General features: G+C 54.2%; 1 protein-coding gene across 2 annotated transcripts in view; it reads right to left on the bottom strand.

Annotated features, from left to right (window-relative positions):
• Positions 1-10703: 10703 nt before the first annotated feature.
• The window catches only part of RAPGEF3 (Rap guanine nucleotide exchange factor (GEF) 3), a 23441-nt gene continuing 22910 nt past the window's right edge, over positions 10704-11234 (bottom strand). For both annotated transcript variants that reach the window (XM_014548619.1, XM_005877390.2), the window contains one exon: positions 10704-11132. In XM_014548619.1, the coding sequence (XP_014404105.1) occupies positions 11014-11132 (119 nt within the window). In that variant the 3' untranslated portion in view covers positions 10704-11013. The remainder of the gene's footprint in view (positions 11133-11234) is intronic.

The following is an 11234-nucleotide window of genomic DNA, read 5'->3' as shown; positions in this document are numbered from 1 at the left end:
TAGGGTTGAATCAGACAATTCCCTTCCAAGTTCTCAGACTTTATTTTGAAGCTTCCTGCCCATGTCCCAGGCCAAGCAGTTGTCGGTGGGTTAAGGAGAGCCTCCCACCCCCTTGCTGTGTGGAGATGAGATCGAATACGTCACGGTCAGGAGTGAGAGGCCAGCCACCTTGAAGAGTAAGCCTGGCCCTGTTAGGAAGGAAGCCAGTTACAGGGACTAGGAGCAGAAATGGCTGCTTGTTTGTAAGTTTCATTTGCACAACCGAAAGCCAACTGCTGAGCAGCTACCAGCCGGACTTCTCATTCTCAGATGCCAGTTAGTTTAGGGAATAAAGGAGAGTGTCACTGCTGGGCCAGGAAGCAATGACACCTCGGGATCTGGGATGGGATGGTCTGTCCCTCTCAAGGGCCCAGCTGGCTGAATGGACCCTGGATGAGGCCAAAGCTATCAGAAGGGGTGTGGGTTCTGGCCAGCATTGCCCTGCTGTCCAACTGAACTGACTGTGGGATGGAGTTTTTGGGGAGGGTGCGTTGACCTCCATTAGGTGAATTTTAGGTCAAGAGCAAGGCTGAAAGATGGGCAGACACACTGACCCCATAGATCCCCTGAGGACCCGTGTGTTTCAGACTGGGTCCTCCAACAAGAACCACAATGTCGACCTAACCACCCTCACCAGCACTGATGGAGCCCTTTCCAGGTGTCACACACAAAGAGCGTCCCGTGTGCTCTCGCCTTCATTCTCACCACAGCCCTTACCAGGGACTCTCGTCATCTCATTTTACAGATGAGGAAACTGAGGCACAAAAAGGTAGGGAGATGTGCCCAGAGGCACACAATTTTTAAGTTATGCAGTCAAGTTTCTGACCAGAGTCCACCCTAGCAAGCACTGAGGCCACACAGCCCCAGACCACACCTTCGAGTACAGCAGCAGCCACTGCATTATGCCTGCATCACTATGCAAAGTGGCCTGGAGTCAGATTCACTGGAATTGGGGACCTCAGCGGTCACCTAGTTTCACTTCTCATGTGATGGTGCAACGCCCTAAACAGTCCTACATGGTGGTTCCGCCTCCACTTGAATACTTGTGGTGCTAAGGGATCCCACCTTCAGGGCAGCTCATACCCCCTTCCCAGACCTTATTTGAAATCCCCAGGACTTTGCAATCCAAGACATGCTGACCTGGATAAAAATAGATAAAATAACAGGAAAAAAATCCACTCAGCCAATATATGAGCATACATTCGTGCAAAGATGCCTCACAGATATCTTAGAGGCACATATACAGGGTGTCCCCCAAAAATGGATACACACTTTGAATGATTATAAAGTCAATGTTTATTAACATACTGTTCATTTTTGAAATTTAAAAGAATCTACAGAAATGAATAATGTCTTTTTTTGTCAAACCTGTTTTCAAATTGATATCATTCTAGTCCAGGCACTGCTGATAACACGAAGCAATGGAATAGCAAACATCAAGAATCATTTTGTTCAGGATTTGTGCGCCCTCAATTCGGCGACTGTTGTGGTTTTGTACCGTAAACTTTATCTTTTATGTATTCCCCTGCCCCCCCCCCAAAAAAGTCTAGTGGCACTTTAGTATACATTTTCTTTGTTTAAAGCTTAGTCTGGCTTCACCCATGATTTCAAACCAGTTAAACCTGAAAAGGAGTGAAAATTAATGACTTATCAGATGTTAAAGTGTATATACCTTTTGGGGGGTACCCAAAATATGTATATACTGGAGTGGACCAAATAAGTAGGTTTACAGTTGTGAGCACGCGAAACACAGACTTTATTCTTGTGTTATTATTTGTTAACCTGCAGGTCTTTTCCCATACGAACAACTGTAAACCTACCTTTGTTCACCCCTGTATGTACAGAGAGGCAGACACATTAAATTGTATTGCGGACAGTTTCTCTTCTCGGCCAGCTTGGTTTGGACAGAAAACTCTGCGGCTCATCCTTCTAAGTTCTCCCCCAGTTAGTTAGGTCCTCACATCCACTTTCCACCTTCATTGTAAGCTCTTCCCCAGGAGCCACCATGGGAGGCAGCCAGCAAGGTGAGAGTCCCAGGAGGCGGGGTCCTGGACACCTGGGGTGTGGAGAGGGTGCAGCTGCTGCCTCTGTGGAGGATTGGAGGGTGGGGAAGAGGGTGAAGCTGCCTAGGCCAGGCTCTAGGAGGCAGTCAGCTGTGAGCGATGTGGGGAGTGGGGATTCCAGCAGTAAATGTTTCCTGGGTGCTCACTATGTGCCTGGTCCATGCTGTTACTGGACTGGCAGGTTCAGGCTGGGCTGGAACACTATTCTTGGAACTGGTTGGTTTCTGGTGGGATAGAGGACAGGGAAGCCGAGGCATTTGGTCGCTATTTGAAGTAGACCCCCCTCATCTCTGGGCGACCAGAGTGGTCAGGGGTCTGTCAGGACCAACGGGCTGTGAGAGAGACTGGCACAGGGGACACATGCCCAGGCCAGCCTATTTCACCACCCTTGCCCTCTGTAAAACCAGGACCGAGTCACTCCAGCTAGGACCAGAGACCTGAGAGACCCTGCAGCCGGTGCAGCTCAGGTGAGTCCTGGAGTCACTCCCACAGGGATCCTTCCCCTGAAGATCCTGTGTCTCCAGCCTCCATCCCACTGTGGCATGTGAGTGCCCTGGATAGAGGCCCAGGACAGTCCCCCACACCGGATCACTTGTGAACCACATCAGTCTGTCGTGAGTGTTAGACAGGTTCCTTGTGTGATTTTCTCCCACATGAGCTTGTATACTGTGCACCACATGTGGGTTTCCAGGCATTTACTTTTCAGTTTGTGGGCAGCCCTGACATTCAGCATCACACTCATGGCCAGCCCTGGGCACATTAGTCAGACAGGCTGCTCAGCCATTCATCACAGAGTGCCAGGCTGTGCTTCTGGTTCTGCTGGCCAAGCCCCATGCCAGTCCTCTGCCTGGAATGCCCACTCCCACTAGCCAGCTGTCTGTCTGCTGCTCATCCCTCAGCCCCAGGGCAAATCCACCTTCCACAAAGCCGGACTTCCTCCCACCAGCCCACAGGATCCCTTCTGCCTATGGACTCAGTTCTTGATATTTGTTTGTCCTGTGTTTGCCTTTGACACATCACAGCTGCCTCTGATAGATGCGGCCAACGCGCTGGCAGTTAACCCACGCACTGCCATCTAACTTTTCATCCATACAGATGTTTGTTCAGCTCGCCTCTGAAATTCCTTGAAACTGATACCCTGCCTCACGGGTCCCTTCTACTGCTTTGAATCTTTGTTTAAAAATATTTTTTATTGCCCTAGCTTGTTTTGCTCAGTGGATAGAGCATCGGCCTGCGGACTGAAGGGTCCCAGGTTCAATTCCGGCCAAGGGCACTTCTACGCGGGAGGCCCGGGTTTGATTCCCAGCCAATAAAAAAAAATGTATGTATACATTTTGTATTTATTATAGATATATGTTTTTATTGATTGCAGAGAGAAAGGGAGAGATAGAAACATCAATGATGAGAAAAAAATCATTGATGGGCTGCCTCCTGCACACCCCCCACTGGGGATTAAGCCTGCAACTCAGGCATATGCCCTGACTGGGAATTAAACCATGACCTCCTGGTTCATAGGTCAATGCTCAATCACTGAGCCATGTTGGCCAGACCCTTCTACTGCTTTGTATTGTCATCCAATATGTGTTAGATACTACCGGCAACATGTGCCCGGGACCAGGAATGAATGAATGAATGAATGAATGAACGAACGAGCCTTCCAGCCCCCATTTGTTATAAAGGAAAGATGAGGACCAAAACAGAGAGAGCAGGTAGATCCCTCTATGAGATTTGGAGGTTCCAGAATTTGTTCATGGCAGGAGGGGAGCTTCAAGGGCAGTGGGTGTAATGGGGTCTGGGGATTCATGTGTAGTTGTGTTTCCATAGCAAACACATCATTTTAAGCTATGTTATATGTTTATTTCGAACTAATGGAAACTTTGGGGGACCTAAGCCCCCATACCACCCCCTGGCACCACCACTGCAAAGGGCAGCCATCACAGGGATCAGAGTGAACCCAGGATTCCAGGAGGTTCAGAATCCACAATGTAACATATAACTCGACTTGATCTAGCTTTCTAGGATCCCAGAGTAACCACCTGCCTCCACGTTTTGCCAGCTATGCTAATGTTTGTTTCACATTTCTAACAGTGATTAGAAAATAAAATTTCTATCTCATGTCCTCAAACCCCAGTGGCTTTGGAGAGGGTCTGGAGGCACAGATGGGAACAAAGAGAAGAGGATGAGACAGGCAGGCAGCAACAAGGAGACGGGAAGGGTGTGAGCAAGGGAAGATCAAGACAGAGAGCCTGGCAGAGGCCAACCAAAGCTGGGCGCTGCCACGGGCACCTCCCTGGCTGCTCGCCCCAGATGCGTTGGCACAGCCAGCTGCTCTGTCCTCACAAAGATGATGACAGGACTGGCAGGAGCCCTTCCTGGTCCATGGTCTGTAGATCTGCAATAAAATTATCATAATGCGTGTGCTAAGGTAGTTGGATTGTGGGCATTTCCCCCTTTCTCACTCACTCTCTCTTTCATTCACGGGCTGTGCGAAGCCAAGTGGATGCCAGGGCAAGGAGCTCAGCGTCTGAAGGAGGGGGGAGATGATGGACAAAGTACATTAAAATCTGTGATTGGGCCCTAGCCGGTTTGGATCGGTGGATAGAGTATCAGCTTGTGGACTAAAGAGTCCCTAGTTCGATTCCGGTCAAAGGCACATGCCCAGTTGCTGGCTCGATCCCCAGTGGGGGCCGCGCAGGAGGCAGCTGATCAATGATTCTCTCTCATCATTGATGTTTCTATCTCTCTCTCTCCCTCTCCCTTCCTCTCTGAAATCAATAAAAATATATTTTTTTAAAAATCTATGATTGGGGCAGCAATACATAATGCTGAGACCACTGGTTCTAAAGACAGACTGCCTGGGTTCAAATCCTAGCTCTGCCACTCACCAGCTGTTTATCTCAACCCCAGGCAATCTTCCTGACCTCCATGCCTCAGTTTCCCCTGTCACTTAAAATAGAGCAAGTAAGAGTACTTTACAGGCTCGTGTGAGGACCGAATGAGTTAATACTTGCAAAGCTCTTAAAACAGTGCTTAGCACATAACAAGACCAGATAAGTGTGTGTTAACAAAGAAAAATAGAGCCACAGAAAACCTAGTTTCGATAGGATGATGAGGAAAATGACATTTAAAACAGACACAAAGTGGCAGCTTCTGGAACTTCTCCATACTGTGAATTTTTTATCTCAAAAAATAAATGTACATTTAAAATTTTTTTTTGAGTCCTATGGATAAGTCTTTAATGATGGACACTGTCTAGCTCACCAGGCTTGGTTGGCAAAGGTGAGCACCTATTGTCTGGGGGTGTGACTGCAGCCTGGGGAGCTGAGCCTTGCTCTGCCATCAATGGGGAGCTAGTCCACAGCTCCGGCCTACTGCTCCTGGGGCTTTTTGATGCGATCACCAGCAGCTACAGGGTGCAGGATCCAAGAACCAAGAGAAAGGAGACACGGAGAAGGCTGGCCACCTACCTCTCCCGATAATTCTCTCCCTTGGGGGCCCTGCACTCCCTAGAGCCACTGCAGTATGCCCTAAGGAAGACTCCAGACCTTGCCCGTTGCCCCATGTTATAGCAACTCCCTCAGCGCCATCGCCTCAAGGCTCTGTCTTTCCTTTTCTCCCCTTAAAGTGACCATTAGAATTCTCCCAAGTTATATATCCACACAACAGAGGCCTTCTGCAGGCAAGGGAGACTCAGGTGCGCTGCAGGAAGTTGTATTCAGGGACAGGGAACTCTCTGAGAAGCCTTCTGATAAACCGCGCCTGCGCTGGCTCGCCCTCTCCAGGGCAGTCTGCCTGGAGGCCACTGCTGGGAAGACGCTCAGAGGAGTCGCCAGCATCATGACCAAGAGAGGTCTGGGCCCCCTCACCCCGTGTGATGGCTTGAGCTGCCTAAGTCATAGACACTAAATGCAGGAACACATCCCTCACCTACCTCGTCCAAGTCTCTGTTTGTAAGTAAGGAAACTAAGGCCCAGAGGGAGAAAGGGACTTGCCCAAAGCCCGTGGCCACTGTGTCCAAGGCTCCTCACCCCCCGCCCCGCCCCCGCCTGCTCACTGTGGGAGGACCACCTGCCACCTGTGAACCTCAAGCTCTGGTTCACAGGGCACTTTTCTGGAGGCAGAAAGAGCCTAACATGTCCTGCTGCCATGGCCCTAGCAAATGTCACCCTCTGTCAGCCCCTCTGCTACCCAGAGTCCTCTGAGTGCCAGGAAAGCCTGCCCTCTCCTCCACCCAGCAGCCTGGGAACATTGGGCTGCCCACAGCTCACGTCCCAGCCAGAACACTGAGGCCCTGAGCACAGCCCCAGAGCCAAGAGCATGACGGTCAGGCAAGGCCCTGCATGTCCAGGCTCCTGGCCCGGGGTCCGTGCTGGTCAGTCTAAACACAGACGAGCCACCAGAATCTCACTTGCCTGTAAAACTAAGTGGGCCTGGGCTCTGAGTCTGGCCTTCTTCCTCCTCCTGAGGGTCCCTGGGCCCATGCTCCTGCCTCCCTGTTCCACCCGCCGCCACCAGCAGAGCAGCCTCCTCCGGCTCCATCAATGGGAGATGGGCCCGCCTGCCTCAGGAAAAGGCCCCGGGCAGGGAGAGAAGGCTCTCTCAGCACAGCTGAGTCAGACTCCAAGCTCTCCCAGCACAGCTCCGAGAGTGAGCTGCTGTCAGCATCGTCACTGGGAGGGACGGCAGCCACCGCCCGCCGCCCCCGCCCCTCGGGAAGAAAGCCCCTTTGCCCTCGGGTGCCCAGTCAGCTGGGCAGCAGGAGGGTGAGACGTCAGCATCGTCACTGGGAGGGACGGCAGCCACCGCCCCAGAAGAAAGCCCCTTCACCCTCAGGTGTCCCGTCAGCTGGGCAGCAGGAGGGCGAGATTCAGGTCCTGAAGAGTCCAGGACCTCGGAGAGGGGTGCCTGGGGCAACTGGACAGGCCTGAGTAGGCACCCATGTAGTTCAAGCCCATGGCCCTGGCAGATGTGAGAAGCCCAGAACTCTGTGTACGGGGCAGGGTATAAGGACACATTTGGAAATGCATTTACTTTCTGGCCTATCTGTCCATGGAAGGGAGGGAGGGATCAAGAACAACAGCCAGGTAAGAACTTTTGCCTGAGCCACCAGCCCTACATCTGGTGGCTTGTATCAGTGGGGAGCTGAGAGTGCCTCCAACTCTGGGAGGCAGAGGATCGCCGACTGGTGTGCAGGGCTCTGGGAGCGGGGTGGGCAGTGACTGGGGCTGTGTACCTGCATTCCAACGTGGAGCAGCCGTGGGTCTGAATGCTTGCCGGTGAGCAGTGAGCCCTGCAAATGAGGCCTCCCCCACTCTCTGGACTTGCCCTCTGAGGCACCCTGTCCCTTCTGCTGGCCTTGCTCTGCATCCATCTGCCCGGCTGGCTGGTCTGCTCCCTGGGGAGCCAGGACTGCCTGTGTCATTCACAGAGCCTCTACCAGGCCTGTAGTAAGGACTCCACAATGAAGGGAGTGAGGGAGGGAGGACGGGAAAGGGGAGTTTATATGCCTGGGCCTATGAAATGCTGGAGTTCCGGGGCACAGGAAAGGGCACGGATGAGCAAGGCCCATGGCATAGGCATGGCGGAAACACATCCAGCCCTTTCACCAACCCACCTGTTATTAACCAGTAATGTGACCTCAGGCAAATCTTCCTGTGCCTCAATTTCTTTGACTGTAAACAGGGGTAAAAATACCTCCCCATCATCAGGGTAAAAAGATAATAGAAGTGAAAGTGTGCTAGAAAGGATGGAAACAATTAAAATTGATTAGCATGATAAGTACTGGGAACAACAGCTCTATTAAGAAACCTAATTTTGTCCTGGCCAGTGTGGCTCAGTTGATTGGAGCATCATCCTGTGCACTGAAGGTTCGTGGGTTCAATTCTGAGTCAGGGCAATTATACCCAGGTTGTGGGTTTGATCCCCAGTCGGGGTGTGTGCAGGAGGCAACTGATCAATGTTTCTGTCTCTCACATCCATCTCTCTCTCTCTCTCTCTCTCTCTCTCTCTCTCTCTCTCTCTCTCTCTCTCTCTCTCTCTCTCTCTCTCTCTCTCTCTCTCTCTCTCTCTCTCTCTCTCTCTCTCTTTCTCTCTCTCTCTCTCCTCTCTAAAAGAAAGAAAATAAAATACAAAAAAACAGAGCAGCCAGAGTCCCAAGGTGGGACTAGGAGAGAGGGGAGGACTCCCTCCCAGGGAATGGAGCTGCAGCAGCTGGAGGGTTGGACTCCCCATCCTGCCCTACCCCTTCACCAGATCCTGCTCAGCCTGCTGTAGACGTGCCCCTCCCTGGTGTGCACCCCACAATTAGAGTCCTGGCCTGGTCCCCAGCCTGCCTCAGGCCTGCACAGGGAAGCTAAGGATAAGAGGTAAGGGAGGGGAAGGTGAGTATTTGAGAGAAGGGATTACCCCCTCCGTTCTGTCCTCCCCCATAGGACACACATCCCCTCTGCTTCACCTCCTTGTAGGTAAACGGTTTTTTAAAGGCTTGACCTTGCACTTCCTTCTCTCAGCCTCCCATGAATTCCTCCTCCCTTCAGGGTTCCCCTGAAGCTGGGACACAGACTGAGAGCCCTACACACAGCCTGGGCTGCCAGGACATCCCACCCACCCCACCCACCCCACCCCTGGGCAGTGAGGGCGACAGGCAGCACCCCTCAGAGCTCGAGTCACTGTGACCTGGAGCCGTTCCCTCCTCTGCGGTGACGAAGCCTGGTCACCGGGGCCTCGGCGCCAAGTCAGTGTCCTCCCGCCACCCTGGGCACCCGTCTCCTGGCACGGCCTCTCCCACAGGCTCCAAGGTGTCCCGCCCAAGAGACTGAGCAGCTGGGACGTTGCAGGGCAGTCCAAGGCCGAGGGAGATTCAAAAGGTGCCCAAGTCCTTCAGGGACGTAGGTGTGACCACAGAGGAGAAACACTGATGGGGACACAGCCCCCTCCCCCCTCCCCGCTTGGCTTGCGTCGCTGCAAGGCTGGTCTTGCCCTTGGGTCTCAGAGGATGGTGAAGGGCAGGCCGGCCTTGCCGAAGCCCTGACAACAATGGGTTTGGAAGAGAAGAAAGCCACTGGGAGTCCTGACTCACTCAGGCTGAGGCTCAGCCTTGTGATTGCTCAGCTCTGGAAGCTTCTGTGCCCAGGGGTCCTCCACCTCCTCTCCGGGCAAAGGAACTGGTCTGGTTACCGCCGCCACCTGCTCCACGCCAGGTTCTCCCTGGGGAGCGGGCTCTGCCTGACTCCGCCCACGAGGAGGCATCCCCGCCAGGCTGAGGACACAGGACAGCCCACAGCTGTCCCCTGGGCTCTGGAGGCAGAGCTGCAGTTTGATTGCTTTTTCACCAAGAACTGGACTAAGATCATCACACCCATCTCACAGGCAGAGAACTGTTCATTGACTGGCTCAGGTTCACTCAGAAACCTGAGGTTTCATCCCAGTTGTGCTGCCTGTCACTAAGCATCTGGCGCTTCCAGGAAGCAGCTTGCATGAGTCCCTGAGCATGGGGACAAGAGGTCTGGCGCTGTAGGGGTGAGGGGAGGTGTGTGTAGGGGTGAGGGGTGGTGTGTGTAGGGGTGAGGGGAGGTGTGTGTAGGGATGAGGGGAGGTGTGTGTGTAGGGATGAGGGGAGGTGTGTGTAGGGGTGTCTAGCCTGAGCCCTGGCAGATGTACCTGCTGAGCAAATGCAGGGCCTACTTCCTCCACATGCCCTGGACCCTGCAGCTCAACACCTACCCCAGGGTCATCCCCAAGGCCAAGAGGCCCCTCGTGGGGCCAGACAGTGCACCTCCCCCTGCCAGGCCCGGGGCCATGGGGAGCAGAGAGCAGAGAGCAGTGGAAGGGGTCCTCTGAGCAACTGGTTCCCAGGCACATGCTGAAGAGAGGACTTAATGCTGACAGAGCCGGCTGGAACCATTCTTGCCACTGATGAGAAAGCCTAATTCCTGGAAGCCTGTTAGGCCTCAGCAAGGGATGGACTCCCCTTGGAAGCCTCTGCCAAGATGTGCACCAGGCCGAGGGACAGGAAGCGAAGCGGAGGAGGCAGTGGAAGGAGATAGTTGTAGCTGGGCTGTCACTGTCCCCTCAGACCACCGTGAAGAGCAGAGGGTTACCCAGGCCAGACAGTGACGGGCTCCGGGCTCCAGCAGGTGCTGTGCCCGGAGGGGGGTGGGGTGGGGGGTGTGTAAAATGGACAGCAGTGAGCCATCTGGGAGCCCTGCCTGGGTCCCAGAGACCACACACGGCCATGAAGCTGCTCCGTCAGCCTCTCTGGGTCCACTCCAGGGCACAGCACCTCCTCCTCAGCTCCTCGCCTTCCCTGCCACACCCCACAGGGCTGGGCTCTCACACACAGGCATCTCTGTTAGTTTACGGTAACAATAGGGCTCCTCAGGGACCACCCCTCCTGCACAATCAGCCCTGACCACACCCAGCTGTTTCTCTCCTGTGCTATGGAAAGAAAAGCAGGGCTGCCCCTTCCCGCCCCGCCCTCCCCACTGCCGGCCCTGCCCCTGCCACACACATGCCACACAAATGCAGACACTCGCAGTCCACTGTGCAAACACACCACAGGGGCCAGGAGATGGCTGGACAACAAAGCCACGAGGCACAGAGTCTGGAAAAAACCTGGTGTGGAGAGCTCTCTATTGAACACAGAGTCCCAGCGCCTGCTCTGCTCTCCCACCCACTCTGGCCTCTCTATCCCCCGTTCCTTGGCTTGGGCCTCCGCTCATTCCACTCTGAGGTCCTCCGCGGCCGACAGTCATCACAGGGGACAGATGCCTCCACGCTGCCTGATCCAGGGCCTCAAGTCCATTCCTCGGAGAGCCCTGCCCAGCTGCGGCCGGCCTGCGGGCCCCTGGGCCCAGGCGTGCCCTGGCTTTCCAGGCGGGAAGTGCCTGCTGCTCCAGCCCCAGCCCCCTCGTCAAGGCTCCAGCTCCCGGGAGAGGCGGGACAGTTCCCGCTGGTTGTCGATGACCTTCAGCTGCTGGACATAAGCCCAGGTGCTGGCTGGACTCCGGGTGCTCAGGGACTGCTCCGAGCCTGGCGGGATGGGGGAGGCGGTCAGGGAGGGCCTGGACACTGCTTTGTAGAGCCCATCTCTTCCCCCTCCGAGGAGCAAATCAGCCTTATTGCCCTCCACCA

The sequence above is a fragment of the Myotis brandtii genome, unplaced genomic scaffold (genome assembly GCF_000412655.1).
Source record: "Myotis brandtii unplaced genomic scaffold, ASM41265v1 scaffold517, whole genome shotgun sequence".
Lineage (NCBI taxonomy): Eukaryota > Metazoa > Chordata > Mammalia > Chiroptera > Vespertilionidae > Myotis > Myotis brandtii.
The sequence above is the reverse complement of the archived record's forward strand: the minus strand, read 5'-3'. Positions and strand labels throughout refer to the sequence as shown.